Here is a 15,313-nt window from a genome sequence, read left to right as displayed (position 1 = left end):
TACCTTGTTTCAAAAGCAAGCCCTGTGTTCCAGTCTTAAACGATTTTTTTAACTACTTTTAGATCTGTCTTCCTAATCTGAAGCTTCAAATTCCTTGACTAGTAGTGTTTTACACAGTTCTGCTTTGAAGGGATGTAGGGTAGCATGTGCTAGATATTACGAGCACTGAGTTTCTGATTTATCGCCTCAGTTTAAGCTCCAGCCCTGCATAGAAAGCTAGATACTATTTTGCAATGGATTGCAGTGCTAGGGGAGGGCAGGAGGACAATAGACCAAATGATGCACATAGACAATGGACATTTTCATAGCATTTTTAGGAAGAATTGAAAGTTTATATGCTGAATATGGCAATTTTAACACTTTTCAGTGGCTTATAAGAAAAAAAGCTAGGTTTGACCATAATTAATAATATGCATATTTTTGTTTTAGGAATTAATTCCATACAAGTTTTACTTCAAGTGATATTTTCCTCATGGAGCTGTAACATGCAAAGTATTCAGTGATAAAACTGAACTGGAGAAGAGCTCAACTTTCACGTCACTGCTGGTAGTTTTACCTGCAGCAGCTGCTGACTCTGCTTTGTTTTTCCTCTCAGATTCTCCTTCCCCTACTGCTGCAAGAACATTGACGCTGGTCGCCAAGTCTGTGCAGAATTTAGCAAACCTGGTTGAATTTGGAGCCAAGGTGAGTATAATTTTACACACAGAGAACAGCACAGAAACCTGTTTCCAATGCATAGTTCATGTTGAACACAGGCATAAAATACAGGGCCATTTTACTTGCGCAAAGCCAAGTATGTGGCCCAAGTGTCCTCAGCCCAGATACCATTTTTTCCTGCAGTTACTTCTATCCTTTCCAGCTGAGGCTAAGCAGGGTTTTGAACTGAGCTACAACAGTAGCAAAAAGTGGCTGAACTGGAAAGAGGAGTCATAGTTATTTGAGTATGAATGATCTAGAGACTTGTATTAATGACTTGGTACAGCCCCTACAAATTTTTGAAGCTGATACCAGGAACAGAAAATGTCTGTTTAAAATAATTGATGAACTGATGACCAGGGGACCATGCTTTGATGTACAAGAGCATAGCTACATTGTTTGTTTAAAAACAAAAACTACAGTGGAAGCATATTGACCTTATTTTTCTGTCTGGGACTGAAAGGGTCGTGCTCCAATATTTTCTGTGTGGGAGTCAGAGAAGAGGGAAGGTAAAGGCAGGCAGGCAGCCATCTATCCATCCACCAAGAACATGAGCAATGATAGTAAAATGGCTGAATTTTCTTCAGAAATGTCCATATCTAGAAGACAACTGAGAATTGCTAGAGCAGGAGTCTGTGACTAGGAGGACTAAGTTCAAGCAGGCCCCAAGTAGATTATGGATTTTTTTTTTCCATTTGCATTTCCACTGATTATGTGATTATTTGAGGTAAGAGGGGAGAAGTATCCTTCAATAATACTGGCATCCCTCTACACAGATCCTTGAAATACATTCCATGCCCATTTTTAATATATACTATATGTAACAATTGGCTTGCAAGTTCAGACCAGTCAAATTGAAACCTACTGTAACTCCCAGATGTGTATAGAGTATTTAATTATGAAACATATGAACAATTGAAAACAATTTTTTTTATTTTTTGTTTTTTTTCTTCCTCCCTTTTAACCTCCTCTTGTTGTTCAACTTGCTCCTTACGGCAGCGGTTTCTGTTCTACACCCCCTCTATTTGAATTCATTTTCGTAGTTTGACATAAAGAACATTGTAAATCAGCTTGACAAGTTGTACTAGACAGCCTCGGCTTTCAATAAAATTTCTATTGTAGCGCTAAGAGAATGAGCCAACAACAACTGGTCTATGTTTGTTCCAAAGCTGCAATGTGGATGAACAATAAATCTGTTAGCTTAAGTGTAACAAAAGAAAGTGACTACAAAGGTAGTTGTGTGACACACAACTTAATGTAAGCATTAATGAAAGAACAAAGAGGGCACTTATGTCCTGATGTTGTCTTTGAAAGTGCTGCATTTTTTGATTGCAGTTACTTAAATATTTCAGAAATGTGTAACTTTATGCCTGTAGGCATATGTTAGCAAACAATTTGTGAATTGATCTGCAGTACAGAAAGTACAAGCTTCTTGACTGGTTGCATATTGGTCCTTAAAAATTTGCCTGAAAACATAAATTCATTGCAGAGAATGCACCTATTTTGCAATGTCACTTATCTCTGATTGCAGCATGTGCATTTCAGGTGTGACTTAAATTTGTATTGCTTTGTTCTAATAAATCCTTCTAAAAATTACTAGGAACCATATATGGAGGGTGTAAATCCGTTCATCAAGAGTAACAAACATCGCATGATCATGTTCCTAGATGAGCTTGGGGTAAGTGAATAAAAAATAATAAAAAAAATTATTGGAAGCTACATAGCAGAACAGCAAATGAAACTTCTGTACAGTTCTTAAGTAGCTCAAAAATGGTTGCATTTCCACACAATTCTGAACGCTTGTTACTGAGTACATTTCTTACGCTTGCACAGAAACTGCACATTGCTGGCGTGTCACACGTAGTTTAAAAGTATGAAATGGTCATTTAGATTTTGCTCATATGGTACTGCTGTGGACATTAATAGTTCAAATTCTTTATTTTCCCTACTGAATTTTGGCAAAAAAACCACCAATCTGTTCAAATATTTTTAAAACAGAAAATTGCATAGTTGATCCTTTGGCTTCCATCAGATGCCACCCTCTATATATCCAACTTGTAGTTTAAAAGTATATAGTAAGTGTAGTTATCTTTGAAAATGTTTTGTATCTGATAGCTATATCATACTCAAACTACTGTATTTAGGAGTTCATTGTACATATATTTTTTTAAAACTATGAATCTGTTGTAAACTTGGAGATGAAAGAAATATGGCTAGCTTCCTAAACTGAGTCTCTAACAGACCTAGAAGATATCTTGGAATATTTTGAGGAAATTTTGAATATTATGAATTATGAATATTTTAAGGCAGAGCATTCAGCTAGGCTGTCATATATCACCTTTTTTCTAGTTAAAATGGAAAACTCTGCATATTATGATGCGTGAATTTTTGGTTTTAAACATACAATTATACATGAAGATTCTGAAAAGTGCTGCATTTAGTCTACTGTTGGGTTAATCTACTAGTTTAACGACAACATTATTCTATGAGTGAAGAGAAGACTGAAGATAAACCTTTATTCAGAGTAGCTTTCTGGTCAGCTCAGGGAGAGCCAAGCAACATCAGACCTTTCAGCGGAAGATTTTTAGTAGGAGTAGATGCTGTTAAATCTTCAGTAATTACTTCATGAGAAACACATGCAACCGTAAAATATCTTCATAAGTGGATGCTTGTGAAGATGAGGAAATCCATAATTTGCATTAGGTCACATGAATAGAAGATTTAACTTTGAAGAATAACACTGCAATACTTGCTTGCAGTATCAGAACAAGTGGTCTCCAGAGTTGTAATTTTAATTTCCTTTATGGCCGGGTGCTCACCGCTAAGTCTGCTCTCATCGTTTCTGTTCAAGAATGTTCCCGAGCTCCCAGACACTACGGAGCACTCTAGAACTGACCTCTCTCGTGACCTAGCCGCCTTGCACGAGATGTGTGTGGCGCACTCGGATGAGCTTCGCACGCTCAGCAACGAGCGAGGGGTAATGCAGGTAAGCCACAAAAAAGCTCATGGTAGCTCTACACGTAAATAACAGTGCATACTTTTGAGTTTCTTTCTACAACAAAATGAAACAGGCTGTAAAGTTGTGGGTGTTTAAGTCTCCAGAGAAAGCTTTTAGTTTCTAAAGGAAGCCTAAACCAAAGAAATGGTTCTCTAGGTCACAAAGGTTAAGTGTTTTTGTTGTTGTTTTTTAATTAAGAATTAAATGCACTTGTCTTAGGCTTCTGTTGCTAAATGGTTTGTACTTTCTGATTCATCACACTTGTGAACAAACACATCAGACTTGTAGCAAACACTATAAGCATCTTGCTGCAATGATTAAACTTCTATACAACCTTTATGCAAACTTCCTTTTTAAGGGGGAAAAAATCAGATAACTTCATACATTGCTTTGCCAATACTTACTTATAGTCTGCTGTTTATGATTAACTTCAACTAGCCAGTATCCACTTAAAGCATCACTACATGTGTAGTAACCATCAAAAGGGTTCTTACAGCATTTCTGGGTTTGTGATTCTGTTTTTGTTTTACTGAATGACTCATTGACTAAGAAGTTTTGGTGTAGTTGTTAATTTTACCATTTCCAGACATCTTGTAAATCAGATTTCTTATCCTCATGTTCAAAGACCAGACTACTTGTATCTTGAGACTTCCAAAGTCTTTATGTAAACCTATGCAGACCATAAATCAGTGGGTTTTTTTTTTTAAATGTTTTTTTGCCTGACAACAGACCATATCATTTGAATACATATTTCAGGAGGAAACCTTTTTTCCCCTAACGGGAGGGTTACTGAAAATTTCTTTGTGACTTTTGAAAAAAAAATATGAAAATATATATTTTTTTAACTCCATTATTTTGTGAGAAGAAAGCTCAAGGAATTGGAAATGAAATTCCTTCATTACAGCAATTCAAATCTTATCCAATTTAGTAACTAAAATTTACTGCTTTAGTGACATATGAGGGAGAGAAAAATGAACCACAATCACGTTCCTAATTCTCTCAAATAGTGATCATCTAGACAAGGCAAAAAAGATGTCCAGACTTGCACAGCAGGATACTAGCAACATTCAGCACTAAATTTATGTGATGTTGATATACAAGGGCCATCCCTCCCCCCCCCCCCTTTTTTTTTTTTTTGAAGGCCTGTCCTTGGATAATATGTGTCAGTGGGATTAAAAATCCAGGTAGATCTGAAGTACATAAGTGATTTGAATGAAATGCAATATTCTCTCTTCGATACATTTGTTCTCCTCAGGGGTTTTCCTGAAGAAAATTATCTTGAAAGCTGTTTTTCTATTTTTATTCTCTCAGTAATAGCAATGCCTTAATGGTTTAGGGCCACCCTGATATTTCTAGACATAGCTCTGCTATGATGAAAAATGATTGGACTCCCAAAGTTGTTACAAATATACTTTCCTAGTCTGTGTATGATATGCGTATGTTCAGATACATCTGGCTGAGTTCAATATTTTCAGGAATAAAAAATAAAGAGTATTTTTTGAATGTCCAGAAAAGTGAACTAGACTATCATATTTTTTTATAGTCATAGGATTTTTTTTTTTTCATTTTCCTGGCCCCGTTCTCCTTGAAAACATGAAGAAAACTGAGAATAAAGATCTGTTTTTTTCACCTAGAAGAACTTGGTTTCATGTTGAAGCTTGCAGGTTAAGTGGACAAGATGTGTTGGTTCTCTTCAAAAACAGCCAAACAAAAAGATCTATGAGTGCAGAGACAAACTTCATCATGATGTTTTACAGTTGCCTTTCAGAATATTTCAGCAACTGGGGGATCAGAGCATTTCCTCTTTGTATTAGATTCATAATGTAAAAATATACGAAATATTGTAGAAAACATTTAAAAAATGTTTTCACCAGATGGCTAGGTCTGGTAAACTCATGTTGCAAGTGTTTCTGCAGCAGAGACTTGTTTTTTCTAATTGCTACTGTATGGCTGTACTAACTACTTTTCTTCCCTACAGCATGTTCTTAAGAAGCTGTTGGCTATTACAGAACTGCTTCAACAAAAACAAAATCAGTATTCAGTGTCCAATAACATCAGGTAGCAGCTCTCTACCTGAACTCTGCATGGATCCAGCACGCCCAACATGGCAACCCACACCAGTATCACTTTCTTCTTGCTCTTGCCAAAAATAGCACACCCTATCACGTTCCCAGTGATGTGTGAACTATGCAAAAAGAAAACAAAGATTCTGTTGGTGAATGATTGTACCAGCAGCTTTTTAAGCTATGTGTGCAGGACATTTGCACTTTTTTTCCACTTGGAACAAATTTTCACGACCTCTGAGCCTCGGTGTACAGTTCACCTTCTGCAAAGAAAATGCTGTGACTGTCTCTCGAACTTTGAAAATAATTTTCAGCACCTCCAATTGCCAAAGTTTTGTTGTCTTGTTGGAAAAGAATTATCAACTGACAAGGAAAGAAACTCACTGTTTTGACAGCTGCATATAACTGGATAACACTTCTTACTGTAATTTCTGACTGGTGTTACAACTATTACAACTTCGACTGTTTCAACCACTTTTAACTTGTATTTACAGTTTCCAGAGTTTGACGTTATGGTAGAAACAATCTTTGCTGTACACTTTTTATACCATGCTGTTTCTCTTGCTGGAATCATGTTGAAAGAGAATATCCAGAATGGGTCTTGACAGCTTTATTTTTAATGTGCCACTGATTCAGTCTGAATAATTCTTCCATCAAGGACTGTATATCCAGATAAATCACAATGCTTTTGTAAAATGTTTACAACAGTAAATAATTTGAATTCAGTAAATTTATTGATCATTGTATCAGACATGCATGCATTCATTAAACCATTTTATAAAATGTTCTGGTTGGTCTCTTGTGTAATGTAAGTCTACTATGAGTTTTATTTTTATAACTGAACTATCAGGTTTTTTTAAATAAATCAAGTTGCAGAGAGCCTGTTTATAGAAAGTGCTAACTTTGGCTGCTGTGGATTTTTTTTATGGTGTCTGCACCCATTATCTATTTTAAATGTTCATTATGTCACATTTACGGTTTTTAGGAATTCTCTGAGTACCCTCGTGCTTGTTTACACCATATTACAGATGAAAGTTACGAGTTTGATGCTAGTGGATAGCAGGATGTTAAGATTCTCTGACAGGACTAATGAGAAAGTACAGTATTAATTGTTTGTATTATATGAACACCCCTGTTATTCCCCTAAAACAACTGTAACATCTGACTGAGAGAACAGGGATGGGAAAGGGAAGATGGAGATGCAATGATGTTCCCATGAGTGTGCTGCTAGTGTAAGGCTCCTGGATCCCACTAGCAGTGGGATAGAATTTTTACAGGACTGGTCAAGATGACAAAAGTTTTGAAGAAAAATAATATAAGAAAGCCACAGCTGTGCTGAGCTTGAAGCCAGACTTGGTACTATAATTTCTCTTGACAAATCCTCTCCTATGTTGTTTGTCCCTGTAAAAATATTCCGTAATTCTGTATCTCCTGCCTGTGAGGAAAAGGACAAGAATGACTTTATGCAGTCACTTCTGCTCTAATGTGTATAGCCCTTATCTTTGAGTCTGTGCTGTAATGTTAGTATGTCCTTACTCTGGGCTGTTGCTGAGCTGCCTTGGATGTTTCAGGTGGGCAATAAAATTACTGAAGATGGGCATCCAGGAGTGCATCTTCTGCCATAGCCAAGAGTTCCCTAGTAAGAGAGCTCTTAGTCTGACTCTCTTAACTAAGACCTCTACCTTGTTGCAGGACTGCTATTACTGAGGTGCTTGGTAGATCCTCTTTAAAAACTACTGCTTGACTTTGTTCCTGTCAAACCTGTATTAAATTGCGTCTTAGAGGAAAGATGATAAACAACAAGACTGTTTCAGCACTTATAGGGGAAGAACCTCTTTTTCATTAGGGAATACAATTAGGTCAAACAACAGAAATATGTCAAACTCCCTTCATAACTTGTATGAACTGTTGCTGAATACTCTGCTTACGGCTTCCACTCAGCGTGTTATGCAAACTTCACTTGCTTAAAAAGGCAGGATGTAAAGGGGGTCTGAAGTAAAGATCTTTTCTTTTCTGACTACTTGGCCTATATGCAGAAGAATGAATTTGTTTGGTCAGTAAAACACTGTATTTATTTATTTTTTAACACTGTAGGTCTGGGTCAGTGTAGCTATTTACTTTCTTTAAAAAAAAAAAAACTTGCTGTAGTCCTTTTTGTATTTCAAGGACAAAATTGGGAAGGAGGCAGGTCTTCTAGTCAAAATCATTTAGGTATCCACACCTGACTTGTCTCCTGCTTTTATTTATCCACTTCACTGAGGTGTGGTTAAGTCTAGAAATACAGCACTACAGTAACTAGAGTCAAATCTTCATCTGTTCCAAAGCCAAAGCTCTTCCCTGAGTGACAAATGCCTTTAAGAAAACATTTCAGATGAGTGTTTGCTAAAGTAACTAGCTGCCTTTGCAGTAAAAAAAGTCATGTGCTTTATTGTAAAGCTTTATTGTAAAGACATTAAAACTGAGAGAACAAGCACCTCCCACACCCCCATGAGAAACCTGTGGTGGATGCTGAGAGTTCTGCTATGACCAGGTACTCCACAGCAGGGAGCCTGAGTAGGTCCTGGCAGTTGGAACAGAAGACCAGCTTACTTCAGCATTCATAGTGAATCTGCAACATCATCATCAGTCCATTCTTCCTAGCAGAAAAAAAGGAAAGTGCTGAGCAGTGTAGGTAGCTGTGGGCTACACATACATGCTACTGCTGCACACTGTCTAAATAACTACTACTGCACATGACAGTTCCTGAGTTAAAACTCTTCACAGGGGTATCTTTCAACCTCAGCTACTATTACGAACAAACATTTAAGTAGTAAAGTTGAACTATACTGCAAGACTGCTTTGTCATAATACTCGTATTTGCAGGAGGACTTTTGGAGGAAAGGTGGAGAGCAGGGCTTGTGTTGCATTACACACCTACTCTCTTAATGCTGCTAATGAGGAAGCAACATGGACAAGAGCAGCTCTAAGTGGACATGAAATCAATCTAGTGCATCCTGCACTAGGATGTGCTAGCACTCTAATCCTCTCAACTCTAATGAATGAGGTGAAATTCTTATTAAGCACAACAGGAGAATCTGAAAGGGAGCCTGACTTATGGCCCCATGGACAACAGTTGCTGAAGAACTTACAGGATGTTCCCTCCCACATCTGTCTGTGAGTACAGCATCTTTATGCTTTCCCTAGCTAGTTGTGGAACTCCAGTTAAGTTTTTCTTTCTGGAATCATAAGGGATATATACATATATATATATATATATATATATATATATATATATCCCCCTCATCTGCATTAGGTATTATGCTCAATACTAGGGGAAAGAAAAAGAAACAATTTAGCCAAGTAAATGTAGCAGAAGGAAGATTTTATTCTCAGCTAATAGTAGCTCATCCCAGAGCACAGGATTGAAATGGATCTAACTCATTAAAGGGGTCTAACTTCTTGCTCCTTCAACTCTGTCCCCGTGTTTTTCATAAAAATTAAAAAGCTCAACCCTGTGTTCCTTATGTCCAGGATTTAGCACCCCCTCGTTGAACAAGCAGGCTAGAACCTAAAAAGCCATTTAAGTTAGAGGTGACTAAGCACTTTGTTACCATTAAAGACATTTATTCCCACATGCTCTAAAAGCCATGGTCTCTGGCTTTTTATCAGCCCTTTTAAACAACTGTTTGCGGTTTAACTCATCCTTCTTCATTACTGAGGAGTACTGAATTACTGCATTCATGCACAGAATCCCAAGCACTCAGATTGAAGCCTTTACTAGGAGCCCTCTTTGCAGCTTAGTCATCTGGCCACTCAGGACTTTGTGGAGCCCTTCTAGCATATCAAGTTAATGAGCTCTCCATCTGTATGGTATTATGCTCTTTGTAGTATTAACATCAGCAGTAAACTGGTAGATCTAAACAGAACTGTTAAAAGTAAGTAGATTTGGCTTATTTTTTAGCAACTGATTGAAAGATTTCTCAGCAGCATCTAAATTAATACTAACTGAGGTTTAAAAAGTCACTATTTGTGTCCTTTTTGTCTTGGCAGTAATTAAGAGGATAAAAAAGCAGCATTTGTAAAGTAGACTTACCTCATCCATTTTAGATTTCTTTGTTACATATTCATCATCTTCATAGCCTTTCCTCTTCTTCCTAGATCCCAACCAGGAAAAAAAGTGATACATATAAGTATTTTTAGAGCTTGCTTTGGCCGTAGCATTTAAAATGGGTATATAAATCTAATTTGCCACATTTAAAGCTATTAAGGTTTAAATTAATATTTTGCTGGAAGCTTGCAGTTCTGAGTACTAAAGTGAAAAGGGCAGAACACTCTAAGAAAGCAGAAATCAGGCACATACTTACTTAAGATGAGCAGTCCACATAGATGCCTTAAGATGACATCAACCCTTTAAACAATTTTTCTCTCCATCAAGTGATTTTGAAGCCATCAATTGGTATTATGTATGATATCAGGAGGCCAACTGTTAAAAGCCATCCTGAACTCCAGACTGAAATATACTCCTGCTTGCTGTGCAAATCAGCACAAAGAATGTATTTATGCTCACAGCACTACTGGAAACAAAAGGATCAAGACTTTTAATCTAGCAGAAACTCACACAGCAACAATTTGAGCAAGCATCATCATTTAGGTGTTTTAATTTTCATTCACTTTTATGCAGGTAAGGGAAAAGTAAAGTTTCCAAAATAGTAAAAAAAAAAAGACTTAAGAGCTAAAGCATTGAGAAGGAAGTATTAAATATCTACTTACGGGTTTATATTAAGTGAAAGGTCCAAGCTGTGACATTTCTCCAATTTTTGTTTTAAAGCAGCAACCTCCTCAGGCCTTGGTAGTTCATATTTCTTTATGAGATTTTTCATGCCTATGGTGGCAACAACACAGCCTTAAGCTAATTAAACAATTTCTGTTCCACCCTGTGAATTACACAAGGCACTGTCAATCAGTCCTATGGCTACACTCATTGCTTATCCCTTATACTTAAGCTTGGGCCAGTACTTTACAGTTCCCTTTTTCTTTATAATGGTGAGCACAGTAAAAGACTTTGAACAGTTTCTACTAAAAAGACTTGACCAAAATCAGGACAACATAAAAGGAAAGCAAAGTGAGCCCAGTTTTCCCTCTGCTTCTTACTAATGGAAACAGGAAGACTGGATTGACTAGCAGGAAGGAAAGAATATCTTATGCTTACAAATCCAATTTATTTTTAAGTGTAGACACGGGTGACTAGCATGATATATTCACTACTAAAGTTAGCTTAGTTGATAGACTAAGTTCTTAATGCTCCCACTCTTCCATCTTATATGCACACATTCACTTGAGACATTATAGAACGGACTACTTCCTGAAAAATTCCTAATTCAGCCTTTTGTTTAATTAAGCTTAATAACCATAGAATGTAGAACAATCGCAATCCTTGCCAAGCAAACTTAAACCTCTTTCAAACGATTGTTATAGTCTATAAAATGCAAGCGAGAGCTAAACCCTAGAAAATCCCTTAGCTTTAATGATTTATTTTAGAAAAGGTACCCTCTGGCGGCAGAAGTAGTTACATGCAGGCTTTTGCCAGAAGCTATACTTGAAATCACAGTGAAAGGAAGTATTTCATTTTAAGACTTAAACAGTAGAAGTATCTAGTGCCCAAAACCCACTTTGCACTTTTGAATACAAGTTTTTCATAAGTTAATTGACTGCAGTTCATCAAGCCTTTTTTTGTTTTAACTTCATTTGCTTATGTCAAACCTAACTTTCAGCATTTGCTCTATTTGCTTCCTGCAGAGTGCTTCACTTTATTGCCTATGATTTACTTAAATTAATGCTATCTCTATTTAAAGAACATTTTTTTCTGCTCAAAGCTTTAGAGAAAAGAGTTTTTCTTTAGAGATACAGTTTATAGTTGATAGTTTATATAGTTTATAGTTTATTTTTCCAGTGTTTCCAATGTTTACTTACATTTCATGCCATCTAGTAGCTTGGTTAAGGATGTTCTGTTTTCTTTCAGCATAAGACTTTCTGATAAATAACTAAATAAAAACAAAAGATTAAGTCTGAAGTTCTTAAAACATGTCAGTTATTTTTGGCAGCTACTACTACTAATTAATAAAAAGCACAGGGTGAGCTACAACCAATGCAAGCGACAGTCTTCGCCAAGTTCCGTAGTCTTCCCTTTTTCTAGGGAAAGCATAGACTTATGGATAGACTACAAAGCTCCAAGATTCCAAGATCTTCCAGTGTGCATTACCTTAAACCTTATTTACTATACAGACATAAAGAGACTTACTACTTGCAGCTTCCAGTCTGAAGCAAAAGAAAATAATTTCTGTAAACTGACAGCTGCTCTTTTAGTATTGCTACTCTTGTAGTTTCAGTGCAACTGCAACATTAGTTCCCATCACACCTAGCAGCTTCCAAGCTTGCTTGGAATAACGAGTGACCAGACTAAGATTTAGTTTTTCATGAACATGCAAACAAAGTTCCCATGCTCCAATTCCTGTACTGTTTACAAATTACTTCAGGTTCTTTTCCTAAGCATGCTTTTCTGAATCACAGCATAAAAAGAACTATATGTTTAGGAATTAAATCAGCAACTTTAACATCTGGATAAGGACCTGAGTATTTTATGTTATTCTTAGAGGACAATGAACATAGGGCATTCCCCACCCCAACTTACTCTTTTAAAAAGCCACCAATTTAAAGTAGCACCTTTTAGTTAGCCCATTTTTATGGAAATCACATTGTTGGAGCAGCCAAATACAGTTCACTGTTTCTGCATACCTAGCTGTCAGCTAAAGAGAAATTCCCTTTGACTTTGAAGTTTTAAATGTCTCACTGTTTAAAAGGTGCTTTGTACCCTCACTTCCCACTCTTTGGCTTTTCTTCACTCACTTATCAAGATTAGTCTGAAAATCTTGTTCTAACTAGGACAAAGTCAATTAGAAGAAGCAAAAACAGAAAAAAAAAAGAAGTTCAGAAAGTTAACTATGCATCTCCTACTTTTGGAATCAAAAAACAAAAATAGCATGCTTCAGTTTTCATTAAAGAATGCACCAGATGTTCTAATAATCAGTAAACACATGCTTACGCTTAACTACTTAGGAATGCCTAAAACAAAATACATTGCTTGCAGCATATTGTTACAATGCAGGACGGAAGGAAACCATACCTATGAAAAAAAAATAAAGCCTACCTTTCCATATTAATTCCCACTCTTGAAGCACTAGATAATATAGAAGTCAGAGCTATTTGTGAGGGAGCAAAGAGCAGATACGCATCTGTCAGAGCTACTCGATTAAGAAAGTCATCAGCTGTTTTCCTCAAAACTTCAGGATTCTCCAGCATTGGATAACGAGTCTAAAAAAAGAAAGCCACACAAGTAAGTATTTATGAAATCAGGAAGCTGGTCCTGATTTTCACAAGTTCAAAACAAACAAATCAACAGTGCTGCATGAAGAAAAAAGCAGCACGTCATCTTATTCTGAAAGACAATCCAAAATGCTTAGAGGCCCTAACATAGGCAAGTGTCTGAAAGGAAATCTATTTATCTATCGTGTTAGGATCTAGATCTTTCCAAGCAATGAGACAAAAGTCTCTTCTAATACGATCCTAAAGGTGTTTGCATTGCATCAGCATGCATCAGCATATGACATACATAGCATATAAAACAGTATTACCTTCAAATCAATTAAAAATCCTTCAAATGGTCTGTACGGATTGTGGACAATAAGATGGAAGTTCAGCTGTTGAATTAGTAGTAGTTCATATTCCAGTATCTGCTCAAGAGTTTTTTCCTGTCCAAGAGGGCTTTCTCGAAGGTTACCAACAAACTGTGCACTGGACACATTAAATTCATCTACTTTACATGCCAAAAATGCACATGTAAGCCTTGAGAAGAGAGGAAGGAAAAAAAAAAAAAAGAACTAGTATCTGTCAGCATCCAATTCATTATCAAAAACTCATTCAGAAAATGTGAATCTTCAGAACACTGTGTTTAGAACACCGTAAGCATCTCCAACTGGAAAGTGACTATTTTCTGTCTTTACCTGTATTTAAGTTCTTTAACTTCTTTTCGATTTTTTCCATCTTTTACAAGTATATACATTATGCTTCTTATTGTTCTACTGAATACAGTAACTCAAGATGTATTGATAACTCACATTATTATCCGAGGATGATACTCCATCACTGAGTTATTGAGGTAAAAGCGCTTGAAATACATACAAGCTGTTCCCTAAATCAAAAAAAAAAAAAAAGGAGGAAGGAGAGAAGTAAGTACGGAAACAAAACTAGACTTAAAAAAAGAATGTAAACAGAACAAATAATTATAAGTATACAGTAAAGACAAACCAAACGCTAGGGCTACAAGTAGAAGCACATGCTGCCATGTTAGTAAGTATCTCACAGTCTAATATTATTCCTATAAGGATCTTACAAAATGGTAGTTTGGTTAATTTATATTCCAGATGGCAGATTCAAATCCAAAGCCAGGCTCTTTCCTCCAGCTACATTTCCAATTTGATTTGAACATCATGAGCATGTTACCAGGTATTCAACAACATTATCGCGCCGAAAACAGACAAAGAAGCAAAACCAATTTTTGAAGTACTGCTATACTTGGCGGGGGGCGGAAGGAATTAACACTCAAAGGACGTTTTTACTTTCAGAAACAAGCAAGCAGCAAATGCAGGTGCAAGAGACACTGAGGGACAACACTTGTAGCTTTGTTAGTCATCACCCTGAAGACACTGCTCACTATAAGCACATCAAATCACACTGGAGAAGCAGTAATGCCCCAGACAATCTCTTCTTGGCAGAAGGGCCAGCCGTGTCACTAACGGAAGCTTGCTTCTCAAAACGCAAAGCCCAAACACGTCTCCTTACCACCACAGACCGAGGCATGGAAGGCTTAAAGACAGCACAGAAATCCAGTAGCCTTTTTTCGTAGTACTTGCATATCGCCAGCTCCTCATGCGGCTCCAGAAGGAAGGTGTCTGCCTGCTGAGCCTTTGGGGAACAAAACCGCACTTGAGGCTGGCGCCGCCCGACGCCTCGGCGCCCTACCCGCCCCCCGCGTCCCTTCAGCCCCTCACCTTTCCGCCCGCCGTCGCCTTGCCGCGGAACTTGCGGTTCGCCTCGGCCCGGCAGCGCGACAGCTCCTCCTCACTGCGGAAGGTCCAGTGCCGCCGCTGCGTGCTACTGTGGTACATGACGGCGGCGGCCCCGCCGCCCAGAAACGGCACCGGCAACGACTGCGCAACGGCACCCGCGCACGCGCCCCGCACGCCGTGACGCGCCGTGACGTGACGTGACGTGACGTGACGCGCCGCGCCGCGCCCACTACAGCTCCCAGCGCGCCCCGCGCGCCCTGCCACCCCAGCATGCGCCGCGCCGCACCGCCCCTGCGGCGCGCCCCTCCCGGCAGGCTGCGCGGCCGCGGCGCGCGGGGCGTGTCGGGAGCTGTAGTTGCAGGTGGCGGCTGCGTGGGCGCCCGCGGCCGTTAAGTGCAGCGACAGTTAGCGCCACGACTGTTAGCCGTCGTCAGCTCGAGGGCTTTGAAAACCCC

At 38.2% G+C, this 15,313-nt stretch overlaps 2 protein-coding genes across 2 annotated transcripts in view; one reads left to right on the top strand and one right to left on the bottom strand.

The window, feature by feature from the left end:
* Window positions 1-6,541, top strand: part of LOC104578233 (ras GTPase-activating protein 1) — a 53,480-nt gene extending 46,939 nt beyond the window's left edge. Inside the window, exons 22-25 of the mRNA XM_088519746.1 lie at window positions 596-684; window positions 2,297-2,374; window positions 3,548-3,682; window positions 5,673-6,541. Of these exons, the coding sequence (XP_088375872.1) occupies window positions 596-684; window positions 2,297-2,374; window positions 3,548-3,682; window positions 5,673-5,756 (386 nt within the window). The 3' untranslated portion in view covers window positions 5,757-6,541. The remainder of the gene's footprint in view (window positions 1-595; window positions 685-2,296; window positions 2,375-3,547; window positions 3,683-5,672) is intronic.
* Window positions 6,542-8,263: 1,722 nt separating this feature from the next.
* CCNH (cyclin H) lies at window positions 8,264-14,968 on the bottom strand. The gene is made up of 9 exons (XM_088519745.1): window positions 14,841-14,968; window positions 14,632-14,754; window positions 13,908-13,981; window positions 13,425-13,635; window positions 12,941-13,104; window positions 11,707-11,777; window positions 10,507-10,618; window positions 9,830-9,890; window positions 8,264-8,393 (listed from the first exon to the last, which is right to left on the bottom strand). The coding sequence occupies exons 1-9, from the start codon at window positions 14,955-14,957 to the stop codon at window positions 8,355-8,357; spliced, it is 972 nt and encodes a 323-aa protein (XP_088375871.1). The 5' UTR covers window positions 14,958-14,968; the 3' UTR covers window positions 8,264-8,354.
* Between the last annotated feature and the right edge of the window lie 345 nt (window positions 14,969-15,313).

The sequence above is a fragment of the Tinamus guttatus genome, unplaced genomic scaffold (genome assembly GCF_059628265.1).
Source record: "Tinamus guttatus ecotype Peru unplaced genomic scaffold, ASM5962826v1 Tinamus_guttatus_pri_ptg000069l, whole genome shotgun sequence".
Taxonomy (NCBI): Eukaryota; Metazoa; Chordata; class Aves; order Tinamiformes; family Tinamidae; genus Tinamus; species Tinamus guttatus.
Note: the sequence above shows the minus strand (reverse complement) of the source record. Positions and strands in the feature narration are given on the sequence as shown.